The 22302-nt window shown below is 42.8% G+C and overlaps 1 protein-coding gene across 5 annotated transcripts in view; it reads left to right on the top strand.

Moving 5' to 3' along the window:
- The window catches only part of LOC115087782 (rho-related BTB domain-containing protein 2-like), a 173812-nt gene that overhangs the window by 104319 nt on the left and 47191 nt on the right, over positions 1–22302 (top strand). For 4 of the 5 annotated variants that reach the window (XM_029595360.1, XM_029595340.1, XM_029595350.1 and 1 more), the window contains exons 7-8: positions 5808–5958; positions 9167–9255. In XM_029595360.1, coding sequence (XP_029451220.1) covers positions 5808–5958; positions 9167–9255 — 240 coding nt within the window. The remainder of the gene's footprint in view (positions 1–5807; positions 5959–9166; positions 9256–22302) is intronic. The other variant, XR_003855615.1, reaches the window with a different exon arrangement.

Here is a 22302-nt window from a genome sequence, read left to right as displayed (position 1 = left end):
ACATTACATCTAGTGCTCTCTCTCTCTTGATCCAACTCCCTGGTCACCCAATCAAAGAAATTGATCAGATTCATCTGACAAGATTTACCTCTGGTAAAATCATGTTCCCTCGGATCTTGCAGTCTATTGGATTCCAAAAATTGCACTATACTCTATTTTAGCAGCGATTCCATTCGTTTGCTCACCACAGAGGTCAGACTAACTGGTCTGTGGTTCCCAGCCTCCTCCTTACTTTCACTTTTATGAATAGGATCCACATTCGCCCTTTTGCAGTCCTCTGGGATTGCTCCAGACTCTAAAATAGCATTAAAATGGTCAGTGGAGCCCCCAGGACATCTTTTAAGCTCCCTTAATACCCTTGAATATATCCCATCCGGCCCCATCATCTTATCTACTTTAAATTTAATTAGCACCTCAAGAATACACTGTTCTGAAAATCGACTAAGGTTTATCTCACTTCCAGTCATATTTGTGTTCGTTTTTATGTGGTCCTGCTTCAGGCCGTTCCATAATAAACACCAAACGGAAGTATTTGGTAAGCAATTTTGCTTTTCCCTCATCAGCCTCTACATATTCCTCCCCTTCACCTTTGAGTCTCACAATGCCACTTTTGCACTTCCTTCTGTCACTAACATTTCTTATTTTATAATAGACAATTTTTATTGGGTAAGAAGAATACTTAACACAACCCAAAAGCACAGGTCTATCGTAAAACTAGATTATCATACCTATAACAACAACCAAATCTGGCCAAATAGTACAACAGCTGACAAAATTGATATTGACATATACCCCCCTTAGAACTAAAGCACCATATCCCATTCTCACCCCCTTCTACATATTAATAGAGCATAGAGATATGTAATTGTCATAAAGTAGATAATTATACATAAAAAAACAGATACATGGATAACGATTCAATTCACCTTCATTTGCACAACTAATTATGAAAAAAATTAAATATGGAGGATAAGATAGTAATTACATGGAAAGAATAACAGAATAAACTAGGCTAAACTTCCTTCTCATCTCCTGAATCTAGTCAGAGAGAGAGCGCAATGTATACTTTAAGACCAACTAGAGGTAGCCATCCAGCAGATCTCTTTTCTCTCTCTCTCAGCTCCACTCAGCATCTGCCCTTCCATATAATATAGGGGTCCAAACCTTTTCAAACATTGTAAGGGCGTCCCTTTTCATTATCACTAACATATCCTTTATGTGCGCATGTTTTAAAATCTGCTTACCTGCTCGTGTAAAAACCAACAATTTTTTTAGGAATATACTTGATTTACGTTTGCTCGTGTGTCCACTTAAAACTAAGCGCACACATATGCATACCTGGAGAAATTTAAAAAGTATGCGCACAATTGCGTGTACGATTTAAAATTCCAACGTATATATGCTCGCGTTCACATACACACATGTATGGGAACCCGCGCGCGCGCTTTAAAGTTAACATCCCTGATTGTAAACCTTTGGGGATAGGGAAATACTTACAGTACCTGAATGTAATCCACTTTGAAGTACATGAAAAAGTGGAATATAAATAAATTAAAATAAATGAATGTTAGGCATGCTGCTGCTTAGCTGGATAAATCAGATTGTAGCTGGATAAGTGCCATTACTTACCCAAATAAATTTAACTTTGTCCATCTAAGTAGTGGGAAAGATGCTATATAGCCAACTAACCCCTAGATTCATCAAAATGCGTAAGTAATGCATGGATAAGGCCCGCAATAAGAAAAAGGGGCATGTTTATGGAAACTTTAAAATTACCACACGATAACATACCACTTTACATCGGTAGTATCGCGTTGTGCGGTAAACTTATCGCACCCGCGATAATTCCTATTAGAGAGAGAGAGAGAGAGAGAGACCGAGACTATCTACAAAGCCTTCATAGTAGTGAAGTATTTATATTTCTATAAGAGGGTAATCTAATAGCTCGAGGTGAGGTGTTGGTGGTGGTTTAGGGTTTAGAGATAAGCAGCAATGAATTTATATATCCCTTGGGTCAGACGAAGGGTCCATTATTATGGTGGAATTGCAGAAATCTATTTCTTATACCCTGGGATAAGCAGCAATGAATTTATATAGCCCTTGGGTCAGACGAAGGGTCCATCAAGCTCAGCATCCTGTTTCCATTAGTAGCCAATCCAGACTACAAGTACCTGGCAAGTTCTCAAACACTAAGCAGATCCCATGCTACTGATGCCAGTAATAGCAGTGGCTAATCCCTATGTCACCTTGATCAATAGCAGTTAATGGTCTTCTCCTCCAAGAACTTATCCAAACCTTTGTTAAACCCAGTTATACTTACTGAACTAACCATATTTTCTAGCAACAAATTCCAGAGCTTAATTGTCCATTGAGTGAAAAAATAATTTCTCCGATTAGTTTTAAGTGTGCTACTTGCTAACTTCATGGAGTGCCCCCTTTATCTGGCTAAATTCTAGTCTGCTAATAAGTTAGGACGCTAGAATTTAGCCGGATCAGTTAGGAGCAGTCCAGGGGCATAATGGGGAGGAGTTAAGTTGGCTAACTCCGATACTCAGAGTTAGCTGGCTAACGGGCCGATACAGTACAGTGCGCTCCGGTGGAGCGTACTGTTAGCCTGGGTTTGGCCGCGCATTTTCGACATGCTAGCTTTACCCCTTATACAGTAAGGGGTATTGCGCATCAAAAACGCACGGCCAACCCCCCCCAAAATAATAGCGCCCGCAACATGCAAATGCATGTTGATGGCCCTATTAGTTATTCCCGCATGATCTAGAAGGCAAAATGTGCAGCGAAACCGCACATTTTACTTTCAAAAATTAATGCCTGCCGGCGCCAGGGAAGTGTACAGAAAAGCAGAAAAAACTGCTTTTCTGTACACCCTCTGACTTAATATCATAGCGATATTAAGTCAGAGGATCCAAAAATAAAAAAAATAATTTAAAATCGGCCCGCGGGTCACGCTCAATTGTGCCAGCGTCCGTTTTCCAAACCCGTGACTGTCAGCGGGTTAGAGAACTGACGCCGGCAAAATTGAGCATCGGCTGTCAAACCTTCTGACAGCCACCGCTCCTGTCAAAAAGGAGGCGCCTCTTTTTACCACGGGCCCTAATTTGCATAGGCCACCCTCCTGAATCGCGCGCCCAGGAGAGTGGCCTGTGCGCACGCCGGGAGCATGGGCGCTCGCCGGCTCTCCCGTGCGTTTTTCTGTATCGGCCTGAAAGTCTGAGTCAAAGAGCTGTCCTAAAGTTATCCAGCTACTAATTAAGGGCCAGGTTAATTAAGTCTTTTGACCCATTTTGTGTCTATGGGAAAACCCTTAGTGAATCAGGTACTAAGATAGCCAGCTATATTCAGTAGTGTAGCTACACTGTTGAATATGCCTCCAAAGTTAGCTGGATAGGCTTATTTGACTAACTTTGCTATCCGGATTGTGTCTGAATATAGACCTAAATGTGTCTGGCTCTAGAAGGTGTTTGTGCTGCTGTTACTGAGGTGACACCAAAATTTGAAAATATTTTTGAATGCGGAGTTGTAAAGTGAAACATCCGGGTTCCATTGTTTGGGGGAATTTCTGTGGATGCAGATTGTGTTACAGAACTGGAGGTGCAGGATTTATATTGACATTCTTTCCCTTCCTGTATACATTCCAGACTTCACTCTAATAGCTTCATTCAGCTAATTCTATAAGGCTATCAAATAATTTTAATAGTAGTTTTACTAGGAGGGTGAAACTGGCCAGCTTTTTAAAAAGTTATGAGGAAGATCCTTGGGACTTTCTTATTAAGATAGGTGGCATGCTGTGGAGGTGGGTGTGATGTATGAAAATGCCACTTTGGCTCCCCCCGCCCCCTCAAATCTTCTGTCTAGAGATGTCACAGATTTTCTGTGTCCCTGAGCATTAGTACAAGAAGGATGGGGTGGGGTGGAAGGGGCTGGAGAGGCACAGAAATGCATTGGCCTCCGGGCTCTGGAGACCCTCTGTAAGCCACTGTGGAAATGTTAAAAAAAACAAAAAACACAGGATCACACTATACAAACTTTATCATCCAGTTCAAGATGGAAGCTTTTTGAGGCATGCAGAGGACTGTAGGATTTTTAAGCTTAGAGTTCTTCGCGGCCTGAAAAATCTCTTAAACTATGATGATTTTTGCCTGGTTGTTCAAGCTTCTATTTTGTCTTTAATTGATTACTGCTCTCAATGTGTGTGTGTGTGTGTGTGTGTGTGTGTGTATATATATATATATCTGCCTGCTTCGTCACTGAGAACAGTCCAGCTACTCCAGAATCTACAACTCATGTAATTTTGGAAAGAGCTGTAGGGAACATATAACCCCAGTATTGGCTGAGTTACATTGGTTACCTGTCCATGTTCGAACTGAATCCAAGATCGCCACAATGGCTTATAAATTAGAAAATTCAGATGCACTTGGAAACGTATCACCCAACGCACTGTGCTGCTTTAGATCTCTACAGTGGGGCGTCTTTGATATCCCATCTCCCAAGCAAGCCGAAATGCTCTTTTTCCTATCACAGCCCCAACATTGTGGAACTGCTTCCCAGAATTTTTACGACTCATGGAATGACTGAAAACCTTTAAAGCGATGCTGAAGACGTGCTTGTTCAGACAGGCTTTTGGTTTATCTGCCTGAAGGGGAAGGCGGCAGCTCGTGTGTAGGCACCAGAAATTCTAAACAACCTAGAGAGCATTGTGTCCAGTTCCGTTTGTGAGACTTTGAAAAATCGTTGGTGTGACCGGTGAATGTACGATGCAGTGTGGGCTGTATCTTATGTTTCTTGAATATGCACGTTTCTGTGTGCATCGTTTAAGGCCAAGGCATAAGCGAGTCATACATTTTAATAAAGAAAAGTGTGCTGTGACTTAAAGTAGGGGTTAACATATTAAGTGCAGCTGTATAGGGAAAGTGAGGGAAAAGGCAATATGAGTGAGAGGGAAGGGAGGAAGATGGTTGTGGTGAATGTTTGATGAGTTTACATCCTTGGTAAGATTTTCACGATTCGGTCTTTCATTTAAAAATGTGAATATGTATTATGAAGGTGAGATTGTAATTTATTTTGCAAAATTCAATAAAATATAATTAATTGTACATTTGCTGCTAAAATGGATCTAAACAAATACAATCATTTCAGGTTTATTTTTAAAGAAGTCTGTACTGAATGTGTAGTCTCCGATGAAGCTCGCATTTTGAAAGCAGTGTGATTGTATTATAATTCTGTTATGCACTGTTACATCAGTGTTGAGGAAATGAGCTTTCTCTGGGAGGTACTGTGGGGCAGTTTCTCTCTCTTTGGGAGGTGTTGTGGAGAAGTCTTTGCGGCTTTTCTAAGGAATGCTATGGAAATTGCCTTTGGCAAAGTCGAGCCGGAAAATCATGATTGTAAACCATGGGATTTACCATGTGAAAATAAGTACCCAGGAAATCTAAGAGCAAATGACAAAAGTTCTAAAATCCGATGAGCTTTGCTACTGGGTGAACATGGGTGGGTGACTGTGGGTGGGTTTTGCAATCTGAATTCTGATGTTTTAACCTGTCCTGTGAGTGCTACATATTACGTTTTTTATATTCCTCTTAGTCCTGCTTCCTTCTCAAACTGAAATGCTTTCTTCTTTTCTTGTGAGGTAGAGAGAGAACTGTGATTTTCTGTATTACTTAAACTTTCTCGTTAACAGTGGCAGCATCGGTAGATTCTAAGTAACATTTTGTAAGAGAGCTGGTAGATTAAACCTCTGTTTGTCCTTCAGTGGATGAGAACTCTACGATAATTTTGAGCTGTTCTGTTTTTCCCAGGTTTCTCTCCCTGATACCAGTTGTTCCTGTCTGCGAGCCATCCTGGAGTACTTGTATACGGGGCTCTTCAGCCCAGCTGCTGATCTTGATGCTATGGAGCTCCTGGTCTTGACCAACCGTCTTTGTCTTCCTCGCCTGCAAGCTCTAACAGGTGCGTTATTTTCTGATCCAAGATCTGTTTTCTTTTCAGAAGGTTATTAGACCAGTTTGCTAGAGGATTGCACTGTTCATGTTGTCGTAGTCTTTGTCTCAGGGCTGAGGTGCCATGAGAGCTCCATTATCAAATGTCACTTTGAATAAGACTGGTCAATCGAAGGAGAATGCTATGCTTAGAATTTCTCCGATTGGTTAAATTCTTTTATAGAATATGACTGCAAGGCTCATCTTAACTGCCCATGCTTCTACTTGTTGCTTGCTGTAGACCCCTGTTGATCTCAGGCTTTCTTTAACTTCTTTGTGACTAGGGACCCTCCAAACATGTCCCATCTTCTCCTAAATTCTGCCATTGCTGTTGTCACCATGGCCTCGAGCAGGCCATTGCATGCATCCACCACCCTCTGAAGTATACTAACTTGTTCCCTATTGGTGCTTTGATGAAGAGGGATGATATGTTTTCTTCTCCAGTCCTCCAGAACCACTTTTATCTCCAAAGATGGCCTGAACAGACTCATGAGAGGAGCTGAAGCTGCAAGAACCTCTCTGAGCATACTTAAGATCCTGGAGTGTGTATTCCGTCCAGCCCCAGTGACTTGTCCAGGTTCCATGCAAACCCTCTTTTCTGTAATTGGAGTGACAGCTCCTGCAGTACTGTATGCACTCCTGCCCACTATCTGTGGTCCTTCTGCAGTCCCTTTCTTAAGGGACACGGACGTATTTGTTCAGTTTATATTTTTCCTTATATTTCTCCTTTCTAGCTCTCAGTCTTAAAATCCCACTTCAAGCAACGTCAGGTGCTTTTGTACTCTTTTGAGCTAATTTTCTAAAGGAAATTACCTGGGCAGTTTCTCTTTGAAAATTGCCTACGTGGTATGTGGGGACAAAAGCACTCACCTGTTTTGTTCCTGCAGCATCTGTGGGCAGTGGAACAGGGGCCAGAACATCATGTGTGGATTAAAAAAAAAAAAAGATCTACAGACGTTTACCTGCTCTGACCTATCTCCTCCTCCCAGACAGCTCTCTCCCGCTGTGGCTGAAACTAGCTGGATATATTTACCTGCTGTGTGGGGGGGACAGTTTTGAGCCAGGAAAATCTAGCATACCTATGTTTTTACCCAGCGAGATCCCTCTGAAAATTGTCCTCACAGTGTTAAAAGGAAAGGCTTAAAGAGCACAGAAGTGACCATAACAAAGGCAGTTTCAGGGTTGTGGTGATGAGCAGTACGGGTTTGTGCCCTGGCCCTGATAGGGTAAATTTTCAGTAGGGCTTCTGACTTCCGAAGTAGAGAAGCACTTTCCAGCCCTCACGGGTCCAGCTGATGGTCGAGCACGGGGTAACTGCGTGCATTGCATTGGAATATCCGCTTGTCCTGAGGCTAAACATGCATGTGTCTGCTGAGGTGGAGTTGAACAATGGCATTAAGTGTGTTAGTGGCATGCCTGCTACCCGAGGGTGCTTTTTAAACTTAAATGTGCGGATGGCAGTTCCAGCCAGCCCTCTGAAATACCACCCCCTCCCCCAGTGAAGGCCTCTTTAATACAGCCAAAACTGTTCCCAATGTGAATGTGTGTGTTTCGTTGGATGAGTGAAAATTCCCTTGGGCAGATCCAGCCCGTCTACCTGCATAACCCCTTATGTTGCACGCATGCATCGTGACCAAGTCTTTGAAAAATGTGCTCCATTGTATTTCTGGCTCCGTTTCAGGATTCCTATACCACAACGAGTGTAGAAAAAATATACCTTAGTCCAGATATCTTCCAGTTCGTGTTTATTTTATCTTTGTATTCAAGGCGGCAACTCCACTGTTTATAATAACATCACATCTGGTCCCCCGACACGGATCCGTGTTTTGCTGTGGCTGCGTCGGGAGGGAATCAGTTTCAGGATTCACCACATTTTGCCACTGACCGCCACCTCTCCTGATCTCCAGCTGCCGAGGAGGCGCTAGGGGTGCACAATTTCCCCTAGCGCCTCCTTTTTACCGTGGCAGCCCATTTGCATATTGCATCGGGCGCCCTGAAGAGGTCGATTGGCATGCATTAGGAGAGCGGGCGCTTAATCATGAGCGCCCATTTTCTGCGTGCCAGTGTTGCATCGGCCTATTTGTGTGACGGACCCCTGAGGCTGAAAGCACATTTACCTGTTACATAAGCAGTCAGCAAGGTGACAAGGGTTAGTGGACAAGTTTAACAACTTCATCGGTTTATATTGATCATAGCCTTGTATAAATAGCATTTGCCTCCTGCTTTGTCTGACAGAGTTAATATAATGTCAGTCTTTCATGCAACATCCACAATAAAAACAAAAAGCTTGCATGCACAGCACACTTCACTGCATAAACGTGGCATCCCTGGACGCCAAATGCAAACCTGCTGCATAATGGCCCTGTGAACCTTCTCTTCTCCCATACCTGTACCTCATACAGATTTGGTGCTGACCACAAGGCCTACCAGATTAAACCAGCCGGCAGCATTTTAGCAGTGACCCCTTTTGTTTCTTCCACTTGACCAGTCTCCTCTGGCTCCTGCCTCACTTGTTGCCATGATTGAGGGAGAGACGGAAGCTGAAATGCTGCTGGCAGTCTGCCATAGCTGGGTGGGTATTTTAGTTTAGTTTATTTGTCTTCATTGATCACATTTCTTACATGGGTAAATCAGGGTAATGTACATTTTAGCCGGTGCTCTCCAAAGAAATACCCTCCCCCCATTCTCCAGCAGAGGAGCATGGACCGCTGCTTCCTTCAGAATTGGCTATGCCTGCAACCTTTGGTAGTTGCTGCTGTTTAGCGCGATCCTGGTCTTTTTTCCCCTCTGGGATCTGACAGGCAGCAGTGCCGGTCTCATTGCTGATGTTAAGATGAAGGCAGCACTTCCAGTTATTCTTAGCTGGCAGAAGGATTTGTTTACCTTAAGGTTGTATAGGGAAGGAAAAGACTGCTGCCTTTGATCTTAAAAACAATGGTGATTACAGCCATAGTTACGACCTCCTTCTGAACTCTTCAGGCCAGACCAAAAGGTTGATTTTTATAAATGTGTGCTTTGTTGTGATTTGACTGTCACTGATATCTTTTTAATAAGGTACTTCCTCCCTACACTTCTCCATTCTCCCTGTGATAAGGTGGGTGGTGGCTTTACCCTGCCCTGCTTGGCAGGGCCACAAATGCTAATTGCCAGTTTTCCTTTCCCTTTGTTTTGTTTTCTAGAGCAGCATGCGGTTGACGAGTTGCTTAGGGCCTATGTGCAAGGAGTGGACATTGACGGGCAGGTGCTAATCTACCTGGAAATGGCTCAGGTAATAAATTAAAAAAAAAAAAAAGGGAAACGGGAGCTAGAAGTGATGATTGTTCTCCAGTCAGAAGGGCAGGACAGAGATGACTTACAAAGAGAAGAGAGGGGGATGTTTTCTAGTGAGAGAGGCGTAGTCTGGTGAGGGGAGCTTCTGAAACATGGGATTCTGTGAGGACATTATCAGTTCCGCCTTAATCTCCCAGTCCCTCTCTTCACCTTATTGCACTTGCCTGCTCGTCCGAATAGTGGGTACCATTGCTCCTCTTTCCCCACGTGCCTTTTTTTTTTTTTTTTTTTGGAAGGTGTCATGATGACCGGACTCCAGAAATATGCTACCGCACTTCACTTGGCTGCCTTTCCTGTTGGGTTCCTGTTCAGATTAACAGCACAATATAAATCGACGCTGGTGTTGTTGTTGGTGGAACAACTGAATGGTTTCATGGCCTTGTTAATTATATAGCAGCAAGTTTAAACACATGTTCTGTCAACAGTAAAATACAATATACATATAATCAAATCAGTGTACTGCTTACCAATAGAAAAGTAATTCAGCTGACTCAAAACTATTACCGCTGCGGTTGTTTTTTTTTTTGTTGTTTTTTTTTTTTATTTATCAGCTAGCAAAAAGTGCCTGGCATTGCTCAGGTAGTTTGGTCTATAATAGCCTATGAGTGTGTGTGTTTGTGTATGTGAAGGTGGGGAAGAGGGATGGGATGTGTGTGTGAGACAGGGCTCTGCAGACAAAGTAAATTGTATTTGTACAATGCACTTCCACTGTAAAAGAGGAATTGCAGGCAGATGCAACCAGTGCTGGTCCCTGACTTTTATGCTCCAGGGTACTGAGGCACAGAAATTAGGGAAAAAAGCACAGGACTTCTTCGGCAGCCAAGTCCAAAAGCAAAACATGTTCAAACAGCATTGTCTGAATTATCAAAAAGACTGTTCACCCTGCAAAAATGTTACTAGTAGTAATTTTGTTATGAGTTTGGCAGTTGCTTAGTTTTGATTATAAATATTACTACCCTTAATATAAGGCTTACAAGTAACCTGCACAGAGCGGCAGATACTACCCTTAGAAGTATGGGGAAACCCCCATAGAGTGGCAGTTACTAACATAAGAAACTTGCTGGGCAGACTGGATGGACCATTTAGTCTTCTTTTGCTATCATTACTATGTTACTTTTTGTCACTGTTCATAGAGCCACCTGTTGGCCCCAGACAGACATGACAGTGTGACCGACTGACTAACACAAGCTTTTATATATATATAGAATTCAACAAAAAAAAAAATAAGAAAAACAACTTATACTGTATATAGAAATATAGATTATTACATTAGCAAATATTGAGAGAGAAAAGACAAAACAATACTCTTAAGTACATCAAAAATATTTAATATAATCCTCCAAAGAAGTCAAGTTCTCAAAGTAGAAGGGGAAGTCAGCATATCCACTAAGGAACAAAACCTAACACAAAACAACTCACAAAGACAATTTTCAAATCCAATTATCCAAGCAAAATGGCCTGTCTGTGGCTTAAGGAGGAGAAGAAGTGGTTGCACAGTGCATCCTCCATATCTTTTGGCTGATGCCACTCTGTCATCCTAAATGTCACACTAATTGAAGTGTCCATGAAATTCTTCTTCCCAAAGGCTGTGAATACCTCTTCTATAGCACCCTTAAACTTTAACTGATGATTGGTGTGGGGACTCATGTTGGGAATTAAACTCAATGATCCCAAGTGATAGTGGATATTGCCATAACCGTTCTTCACAGAGCGACTCTATTTAACTTGTTATTAAATGTTATATGCTTAGTCCAGTATTTCTGTAAAATGAGAATAGTCATTTGGAGACCAATATTCAAAAGCCATTTAGACGGGTAACTGGAAAGTTATTCATCTAAATGGCTTAGCTACGATATTAAAAGATATATCTGGCTATATTCTAGCCGGATAAGTCGGGGTTGTACCATGGAGGAGCTAAGTTAGCCGGTTAAGTTAACTCGTTAACTCAATAAAATATAGCCAGATAAGTCTTTTAATATCGTGGCTAAGTCATTTTGATACCCAACTATCTTAAAGTTAGCCGGAAATCTTAAAGTATATCCGCTAATTTTAGGACAGCCCTATGACGCGTCTGGAGTTATGTCATAGGGCTGTCCTAAAGTATATCCAACTAACTTACCAAGCCACTCAGCAGCTGAATATCAATCTCCTGGAGTACCACTTTTCTAGGTATATGCCGTCACCTCTGAGATGGATGGACTGGTAACATATTCAGGGTAGCTGGTTTTCATGACAACTTATAAAAAGGAAATTGTCAATGTTCTTATTGCTCAATTAAAAATTAGATAAACTGAGTCATAAGGAGACTTAATGGCATGCTTGAGGATATCATTGTCAAAGGGAAGGTTTGGTGGGTGGTAGAATTTAAACATAGGAGTACTTGATACCAAGTCTTCAGTTTGAACCACTAGACCATCAAGTGAAGGGTTACATAGGACACTTCAAATACCAGGAGGGCCTTGGTGTGGTGGGGTATGGTCCTCTTCAGTTTGCTGAGCCGGTGGGAGTGGAGGGAGATGGTGAGGAGGGAGAGCACTCCTTGGAGTTGTTTGATGGGAAGGGTTTGAGGCGAAGACCTGCCTGGCCCTTTCTGTGATTTTGAAATACTGGGAAAATTGGGTGAAAGAGCAGGGTCCCCGGGTGGGGGAGTTAAGGGTGTGATAGTGTCAGTAATATTTCTAGATTTCTCCAAAATTGGCAACCTTGTTACACTCCCAGCAACTTTGCTCCCTGCCTCCCCATTTCCCCCAGTATCTACCCTTCTAGTGAAGTGGGTGGAGGATGGATGGATGGAATGGGATATTTGTGGGCACTCTGGTTCCTTCTCTACTTACTTTCCCTGTCTCATCCCTTACTTCCCACTCTTCTCCCTTTTCCCTTCCTCTCACTTTCCTCTCTTGCAACATGCCAAATTCATGGTATGAGCAAACAACCCCCTCTGGAGAACCTAATCCAGGGAGAGACGCTGGACTAGATATACAATTTATATTAATAAGGATTTCTGCACTCTGTGCCTCCAAAGCCTCTGCATCCTTATCCTTGCATTTGTGCGCCCATTCGTTTCATTCATTTTGCTACTAAGCATATATCTAACAAATAAACAAATGGACATACAAAACAAATAGGATGTGCTTATGTAGGTGCCCATAGAATAAGCCCTATTCATTCTGTATGTCTATTCGTTTCTGCGAAACGAATAGACATACAGTGCACAACCTTAATCCTTAGGGGACAATATCCATGACACCTTCCCCACAATTCAAATGAGATGGTGGCATGTTTGAGAACTCCAGGAACCACCATCCTTACCTGGCTTTCCCTGGCAGCTCCTCAGATCCAGCAGCTTGGTACCATCAATGCTTTCCTCCCCCTGCTGTGCACCACCATCCACCACAACTGAAAACTCCTCCTCATGGCTGTGCTGCAACCTCTTTCCCTGTGTTTGGCCCACGTGGTCCCACATGCATAAGCAGCAATAATGCCAGCAATGAATAATGTAGCCAATCACTGGTGGCCTTCTACTGGCATGGCCCGCCCACCCTGTTCAGATTGTTGCCACTTGAATTTCTGACTTCAAATATCTGAACTGATGATAGTGGCACAATGTACTCTTGCTGCGGCCACCATTGCGGTCCAGATCAAGTCCCCTTCTGTAATTGCTGCTTCTGCAGGCAGGATCAAGCTCCTCCTGCTGTTGCTACTGGGATGAAATTCAGCCAAGGGCCACATCTGGCCCTCAGACTATAGTTTAGGGATCCCTGCACTAGACCATACCTCCTCCCCATTCCATGGAACTAAGTGGGAAGAGATTTGTGGAGTCTTGGAACATAAAGAGTTCACTGCAGTAGAAAGTGGATTTTGGTTAAAGATCCAATCCAGGAAATGTTTTATGGATTCTTCTAAACTAGCCACTTCCTTCAGGCTTAACGTCTAGCTTGACTAGATTACTGTTCAGTTAATAGGCAGCAGCTAGTTCTCCATCGACAAGCAAACATAAATCAGCCAGAACATGCGGGCGATGTCATCTGACAGCACAGACACAGACCCAGTTCTCGGAGCTCAATAAAAGTTTTACTAAGCATATGCAGGAATTCCATGTGCATGCAGTGCCTCGTGAGCCCTTCAGTTTTTCTTCATTCGAGCAACTGCACAGGCTATCTACAAATTTTATTTTGACTGTGTTATGTGGCCTTGTTTTTATATCGAGTTCGCGTATAGTAGGTCTCTTTTTTTTCTCTCTCTCTCTTTTGTCTCTGCCTCGTCAGCCCCTCAACAAAATTTTTCAATTCTACCTTTAAAAAAAAAAGAGAAAAAATGGTGAAGGCTTGTGGGTGTAGACATCACATGTTCATAACTGTCCTATTCGATTTGCTATCTCTGCCTGGGTCCCCTATCTCAGTTGTAGTCAGTGTCCCCATGGGCACAGCAGTAACTAGCCTGGAAGATGGAGACCTTGTGAAAGGCATCTTCAGGGAAGACCACAAAGACACTGCATGAAGATAGGCAGCATATTTGCTTCTCCTACTGGAGCAAGGCATCTTTGGACTCTTGGCACCACAAGAAGCCAAGACAGGATTTGACTCCCTGTCTCTCCTGCAAGTGAGTGAAGGGTCCATCCCACCCCCGTGGTGTCAGGGCCTGGGACCAGCTTTTGACATTCCTGAAGCCTACCTCCCTCCTTCCACCCCTCTTCAGCAGTGGAAAAGGTCCAGTCCTTCCTTCTGGAATGGATTCACATCATTATGGACAAGTAAGTCTTGAAAATTATGGCATATGGTTACCACTTGCGCGTCTTTTGTCCTCCTGGGCCCAGCAGAGATCAATCTTCAGTTCAGACCCTTCTGTCTGCTCAACTGCAGCTAAAAGTAGCCTCTTTCCTTTAACAGAAGGCAATAGAGTTCATCCTACTCCAGGAATGTGGTGAGGGGTTCGATTTATGGTACTTTCTCATCCCAAAGAAGTCTGAGGGGTTGAAGCCTATTCTAGATTTAGAGGTTGAACGGATAGTTGGTCTGAGAAAGATTCAAAGCAAAGTCCCTCCAGATGATTCTCACTTTCATTCAACCAAGATATTGGATATGTTTTGTGGGCGTGAAAGATGCCTATGCACACATTCCCCTTCACCCCATCTATTGGATGTTCCTCAGGTTCATGGTGAAAGACATGTATTACCAATGCAAAGTGCTTCTGTTTTGGCCTCTCAGCACCTCAGAGAGTGTTCATGACATGTCATGCAGTTATACCTGTACTGTTCCTACTGGTCCTCAGGAGGGGTCTATGTGTTCCCCTAACAGGACAATTGGTTGGTGAATACCCAAATCCCTCAATACAACCATTCAGCTTCTGGGGTTTCTGGTCAATTTCCTGAAGCACAATTTGGTTCCTTCCCAAAGGATACTGCTCATAAGACTTTGGATAGGCTTGCTTCAGGAGAAAATATATCTTCTTGTTGAAAAAGTCAGAGTTTTGATAGGTCCCTTCTACAGCGAGACTGGACACCAAAAAAAGGTTGATCCTTAATTCTTCTGGGTCACATGGCTTTGGCATTGCATATGGTTCCTCTGACTTGTCTATACCTGCAGAGTCTTCAGTGAGCCCTCCAAGGTCAAAGGGATCAATTGTCCCAGCCTTTATCTCAACAGATTCCTGTAACTCCTGAGATGAGAATGTCCCAAGTTCATCCACCACTGAGGATTCTGTAATTGTGCCTCACTAGTTGTCAAGGCACATCAAGTGACCCTCCTACCAGAGGATGGGGAGCGTACATCGGTGCCACTTGGACTCTAAGGACATGGCCTTTAGTGGAGAGTCGCCTACAAATCAACCTTCTGGAGCTATGAACTATCTATTTCACTAAGGGCTTTCTCTCATCAGCTATTAAACAAGAGAATCTTGAGCCACACAGACAACCAGATGGCCACGTTTTGTGTAAACAAACAAGGAGGCATAGGTTTCCCTCTGAATCTGGTGATGGGCCAATCATCACAACACACAACTCCAGCCGTCCTACCTAATAGGGCTCCAGAATACACTGGCAGTCTGTATCAACAGAGTACAACAACCACACATGTACTTCTTTGATCAGGAGGTCCAGAATACCAGTAACTTACCAGTTTGTCTCAGAGGACATCAGGAAGGTCAAGAAGTAAGTTCTGCTTCTGAGCAACTTTTGTTCTAGACTGGCACTTTGGTCTACTCTGTTTGTATCCATCAATTCTTCTCATTGTCAGAACAGGTGAGGAGGTCATTCAGGCAAAGCAATGGTTATAGTAGCATTGGCCTGGCCTGACCATGGCAAGTGTGGTATCCATATCTAAACCTTCTTGCCACTCAGTCTCAGATTCCATTGGGAATCTTGCTGACTCTCATCACTGAAGAAGATGGCAAACTTTACCATTCAAACCTGCCTTTGCTGGCCCTCAGAGCGTGGATGTTGAATGCACAGTAGTCTCCTCTCTACTCCTATCTAAGAAGATGGAGGAGGTGCTGATATTGGCCAGGAATTCTTCAACCAGGAATTCCTACAGTTTCAAATGGAAGAGGTTCCCAACTTGATGTGAGTCCAGCCAGTTGGGATCCCTTCTTCTGTGGCCCAAGGGACTTGCTTCAATACCAGTTCTTCCTTTTGTCCTCCAGCCTTAGCGCCTCTTCAGTCAAGGTTTATCTCTGTGTCACTGCAGCTTGTCACCAGCAGGTGGAAGGAGCTTCAATCTCTTTCAACACTTTAGTATCCAAGTTCATGAAAGAGCTATGTCATTCTGAGCCTCCAATCTGAAACCCTTCAGTGCCTTGGGTCCTCAACATAGTCCTAGATCAACTCATGAATTCTTCTTTTGAACCTCTTGAGGCAGTGGACTTTGAAATATCTCACCTGGAAAGCGTTTTTCTTGCGGATATCACTTTGATGTGAAGAGTAAGCAAATTACATCTTCTGGTTTCATATTCACCATACCTACAGCTTTTTCACAAAAGATTGTTCTATGAAGTCATCCCCAGTTCCTTGCAAAAGTGATATCTGCATTCCACACTAACCAAGCTATTGTGCTGCCAATCTTCTTTCCAAGATCACATGTGCACAAAGGAGAATGGGCTCTTCACTCCTTGAACTTTAAGAGAGCCTTTGCATATTTCCTAAGCAGAACTCAACCTTACAGATTGTAGACTTTGTAATCTGTAAACCAGCCATCAGTGGTAATTTCAGTGGCTCATCTCAGGGCAATTTCCATTGAAGGCATATGGAAAGCTGATACTTGTTCATCTGTTCACATCTTCATGTCCCACTACTATCTGGATAGCATGTCCTGAGGAAGGAGTAACTTTGGACAAGCAGGAGGTGGAGGAGAGAGAGAAGTGCCGGACTTTAATTACCTGCTACAGCTGAAGGAGTGCAGGAGTGAGGAGGGTTCTCCCGGCCCCCGACGAACCTATTGCTACTGACTTCCTGACGTCGACGTCATCAGGGTGGGACCGGCAGGGCCATCAAAAGCTGGCCCCCCTGCGGCATCTCAGTGAGGTGGAGGAGAGAGAGAAGTGCCGGACTTTAATTACCTGCTACAACTGAAGGAGTGCAGGGGTGAGGAGATTCTCCTGGCCCCCGACGAACCTATTGCTACTGACTTCCTGATGTTGACATCATCAGGGCGTGACCGGCAGGACCATTAAAAGCCGGTCCCCCTGCAGTGCTTTGATGCCGCAGGCGCATCACCGAAGCCGCACTGACCAAAGGGGCGCGCGGCTTTGTCTGGATTTCATCAACATCCAGGAATTTGGAAAAGGATCTTATTTCTTATGAAATGTGAGTAATAATTTCTTCTGCTTTTATTGCTGTTTCTCTCAACCGAGACCTCCATCCAGGAAGGTAGTAGTTTGGTTTGCGATAAAGAGGTGAGAAGAGTGATCTAAGGCTTTACCTTGTTAATTTAAAATTGGAGAAAACTATGCCTCATACAAAAAGGAAGGCGAAAGTAAGGGAGATGTTTACATCATCTCCCTTGTTAGAGCCCTCCCAGCCTCGGATCCCTACTTTTTTCACACCTACACCTGGTATGAAACCGGTGGAGAAGGCTGCTGAAGGATCTAGTACAGAGCAGGTATCAGTCCTATAGGCTGAAATATCATTAAGCCCCGGTGCCCCCAATATTCCTCCGCCACCTCAATTAATTCCTATAGATTTCCTAAATATACAAGTTGATACAGAGGAGAGGAGAAGAGAGGAGGAGCCCAGGCTGTAGTGGGAGAATTGGAATCAGGATCTGTAAGCAGCAATGTTTTACATATTGATAAGCCAACAGAGATTACATTAAATTCTCTTTGGTTAGCTGTTAAATCTTTAGAGATGGCAATTGTTAACTTAACAAAAGTTACAACGGATTCAAATCAACGCTTCACTAATATTGAGGCTTCCCTCTTAAAATCTGATAAAGAAATGGAGCAGCTGGAAAAGAGAATGGCTAATATGGAAAGTTGCCAACAAAGATTTGCAAGAGCTGAGATATTATAGTTTATAGTTTATTATTTTTATATACCGACATATCAGGGTTCCATCATATTGGTTAACAATAAATAAACTTAAAAATAAAATCACAATCAGAAATATAGTTAAACAAATTAAATTAAAATACTAAAATCATAAATAACATCAGGTTTCAACAATAAAATAGACTTTAAAATTCTATAAAATGCTTAATTATACTAAGATAAATCCATCTATAACATCTTAAAATACATCTTTGCATTCTAACTAAAATGAAGCGTTAAAATTCTAGCTGCTATCCAAGTACGCACATTTAAAAAGCCAGGTTTTTAATTCTGCTTTAAATTTTTTAATGTCATTCTGTAGACTCAATTCTACTGGCAAAGAGTTCCACAGTTTTGGGCCTGCAACTGATACTGCTCTTTCTCTAACTTTATATGATCAAAAGCTTGAAGCCATAGAGAACTCTCCTCAGAATATTAAACTTTCCAAAACATGAGCTAATAACACCACATATTGGGGTGGATTTTAAACCCGCTCCTGCATAGGCCCCGGGACGCGCGTATGTCCCGGGGCTTGGGGAGTGGGCAGGGTGGGGCGGGGGCGGGACCGAGGCCTCTGGCACAGCGGCCGTGCTGGGGGATCACGCAACCTACGCCTACCCGGAGGCAGGCATAAATTAAAAAATAAAGGTAGGTAGGGCTGGGGGGGGCAGGTTAGATAGGGGAAGGGAGGGAAAGGTGGGGGGGGGGCAGAAGGAAAGTTCCCTCTGAGGCCGCTCTGATTTCAGAGTGGCCTCGGAGGGAACGGGGAAAGCCATCGGGGCTCCCCTAGGGCTCGGTGCGCGCAAGGTGCACAAGTGTGCACCCCCTTGCACGCGCCGCTCCTGGATTTTATAATATGCGCACGGCTGCGCGCACATATTATAAAATCGGGCGTAGATACGAAAGTAGGGCCCGATATGTTTAAGGAATATTTAAGTCAAATTTTAAAAATGCCACAGCAAGCAATGCCAGCAATCTCAAAGATTTACTATGTACCTGTAAGAGGTATCATTCCATCAGGCAGCAAACCAGAGGAAAATTCACTAAACTTGACAGGAATAATTGAAGCCTCCCCGGATACTCTCATATCAACTAGATCAATATTACATGTTTCCTTTGCTTTTGCTTCGGACCGTGATGCAGTGTTTCGTCTCTACATGCGAAATCGAGTGGCCTTATTTCATGGCGATAAAATCTGGATTTATCCCAATTTCTCAAGAATGATGCAAGAAAGGAGAAGAAAATTCCTTGAATTAAGATCAGAAGTGGAAACAAAGGGGAGTAAAATGATATTAAAAGTTCCCTGCAAATGTGAAATATTTTGTCAAAATCAGAAATATGTATTCTTTGAGCTATCACAGCTGCGAACCTTTCTTGATTCTAATACCCGAGAGATTATAGCTTTGGAATCAGAGGCAATGTAGAAATAAACCAGGTGTAAAATATCATTTTCAATTGTTGTATAAGGGGGGGAATTTGTCATCCTTATTTACCTTTGTAACCGCTTTGTTGCATCTCCCTTCCTGGGAAATTATTACTTTGAATAATGGATAAATATAATTTCTACTTTGTACTTTTCAGTTCAGAACTACAAATATCTGTAGTCATTAAAAATTACTTTTTGTATTTGAAAAGGCATAAATAAAAAATTTTAAAAAAACTTTGGACAAGCAGTTCTGCATGGCCTGTTCACCCAGAAGTCTACTCTTTACCTGGTAAGGTCTGGTATCTTTTAAGTAATTGCTCCACCATGCAATCCTCAGCTTGGGACGCTCTATGCATTATGGTTGGTTCATGTCTGTTTGTCGATTAGAGAGTTTGTTTACCTGTGAACAGGGTTCTCCATTGAAAGAAGGATGAATCAGTCATTCTTATTACCCACCCACCTCCCTGGAGAGTCAACTACCTTTCTAAAGCTTAAATCCTGGAAGAGACATGGGCTCCAAGAGCTGGGTCTGTGTTTGCACCATCAGGTGACATCACCCCACACGTTATAGCTGATGCATCCTGCTATCTATGGAGAGCCCTGTTTACAGGTAAGCAAACTTGCTTTCCAGAAGCTTGAAAAGGAATAATCATAGATAATTATCAAAGAAAGCAATAGATTTCTTTCTCATCCAAAGAACAGACTTTCAGATTTCACTATGAATGCTAGCAGGCTTGGTAAAGCTGTGTTGAACTATGGGGTATCGGTCTGCCTTCCTCTGTTTTTGTTCTCATCCATCATTATAATCTCTCTCTCTCTCTCTCTCCCTCCCCCAACCCCCCTCCTCTAGCTGTCATTAAGAGCTTCCCTTCTTTAATGGGTCCCTTTTGTCTTCACCAAAATTAATTTCTTTTATCTAATCATTTCTTTGCTTCCTTCCTCACTGTCTTTCCTATTTCATTAATTTCTCTGCTTCCTTTCATTTTGTTGTTTTGTTTGCTAAAACTGCTAATTAAGCAATACTTTCCAGAGATCTCATGTACATCAATAACCAACATATTTAGGAGTGACTTTTTTAAACACGTACTCACATAAAATTAGTATATATGTACGTAATGTAGCATATACTCGCAAACATGCTGTTTTACAAACATCAAAAGTATGTGCGTACTTTACACAAGAAAGGGTTAGCCTGGGGTGTTCCAGGTGCTTTTTATTAGATAATTAAGTGCAAATGTTTGGCAACTTATTCGCGTAATTTTCCACCTGCTAATTATCCTATGTAATTGATATCAGACACATCTGTTTACAATTGCTTGGGTGGGAGGTCTTGCTGTATTGGGGGGGTTCAGGGTGAAGAATGAGGAGGGTCTCTATTTTATTTATTTTTGTCACAGATTTTTTTGTGCATAAAATATATGTATATGTTTTTAAAATAGGTAGGAAAAGTACACGCTTTCAATGCATTGCAGATATTTGTGCAGAAGAAAACAAAAGTGTGTATGTGTGTACCTGATACACATAGGTTATAAAATACTGTAGTAGATCTCCCCGCGGCCATATGCATACATATATGGGGCCATAGGGTATTATTTGAAAGTTACCCTCTGTTTCAACTTGTAGGAAATGAGTTCCTGCAATTGCTGTATATCAGGAGAAAGCTTGCGTTTGTTTAAACAACTGATTCAATTTCTTTTCTTTAAGTCCTGGAGACCAGAGAGGAAATTGGAACCTCTCCTGTCCAAGATGGAAGAAGTTTTCTCACATTCGGGCCGCTCCATGTCCCACATTGGTGCATGCCTCTCCACAAGAACTTCCAGAGTTTAGGAGTAAGTTCTTACCATGAGGTGGTAGATTCTCCTCATTCAGGTGGTCCCCTCAAGAGTCAGAAAGGGATGAAGTGGACTCTGCCCATTCTTTACTAGATATTTCCCTTTCAAAACAGAAGAAGTCTCCTCCTCCATCTCCCTAATCCTTTTCAAGGTCATGGCTTAATGTTCCCCCATGGTTGGAAGAGAAGGAAGATTGTGTCAATTACTTCAAATTCCTTATCTGATTTTTCTTAGCATACTTCTCCTTCAGAGGATCTCTGCTACTCCAAATTTGTATAAGCTGGCAGATGCCATCCATCGGGGTCAGGAAAGGAAATGACCTGAGAGCAGATGTTTTCAGGCTTCTTCAGGTCCTTCATTCTCCAGCGGATTCTACGGCTGTCCTGGTTCACAGCCTTCTGCGGGATCTGCAGATGAAGATGTGGCAGACACCTATATCAGTCTGCCATTGGCCTATAAACTGGATTTAAATACAGAGTCCAAGCTTCCCCAGGTTTTGAGAAACATGCACAGAAGTATGCTAAGCGCATTTATGACCATCATGCCTTCTAGGAATAACCCCAAGGCGTTGGTCATATTTGGGATGGGGGTTAGTTTTTCCAAAAGTTTATGTTGCATCCCAGATTGCAGTGTACCGTCTCTGCATGATGCATTATCTGCACAAATGCATGCAAAAACTAAAACCTTGAATGGATTTGATAGAGACAGAGTAGGCTGACTTCCAATGGACAGTGAAGGAATGTGGAGAAGCATTAATTCTGCTTGTCAAGTTTTGACACTGCGGCCAGGACATTGGCTGCTTCCATAGGAGCTCAACTGCTCATTTGATGGTGAGCGAGTGGTCTCCGAGAGGACGTGCAGGATTGTCTTGTGGATGTGCTATCCACAGGGGCAATTTGTTCAGAACCAGGTTCAAGAGATAGTGACTTTGATTAAGGAACATCAAGCCACCTTGGCAGTCACTAAGGCGAGGGACTGACCAAATTCTACCCGATACCAACATTTCCATTTTTTTCTCTACAAATGTCCATTCTTCCAAGTTTGAAACATTCCATCTCTGGTGGGAGGAAAGGTTCTCCAAAGGCTGGTGAGCCCAGAAAATTGTGGAGTTTGACTACCACTTATGATTCTCTATTCCACTCTGATCCAAAAAACTTCAGTCTTAAGCTCTGATCCTTCTCAGTCAGACTAATTGCAACTGGAAATGGAG

This window comes from Rhinatrema bivittatum, chromosome 1 (genome assembly GCF_901001135.1).
Source record: "Rhinatrema bivittatum chromosome 1, aRhiBiv1.1, whole genome shotgun sequence".
Classification (NCBI taxonomy): domain Eukaryota; kingdom Metazoa; phylum Chordata; class Amphibia; order Gymnophiona; family Rhinatrematidae; genus Rhinatrema; species Rhinatrema bivittatum.
Note: the sequence above shows the minus strand (reverse complement) of the source record. Positions and strands in the feature narration are given on the sequence as shown.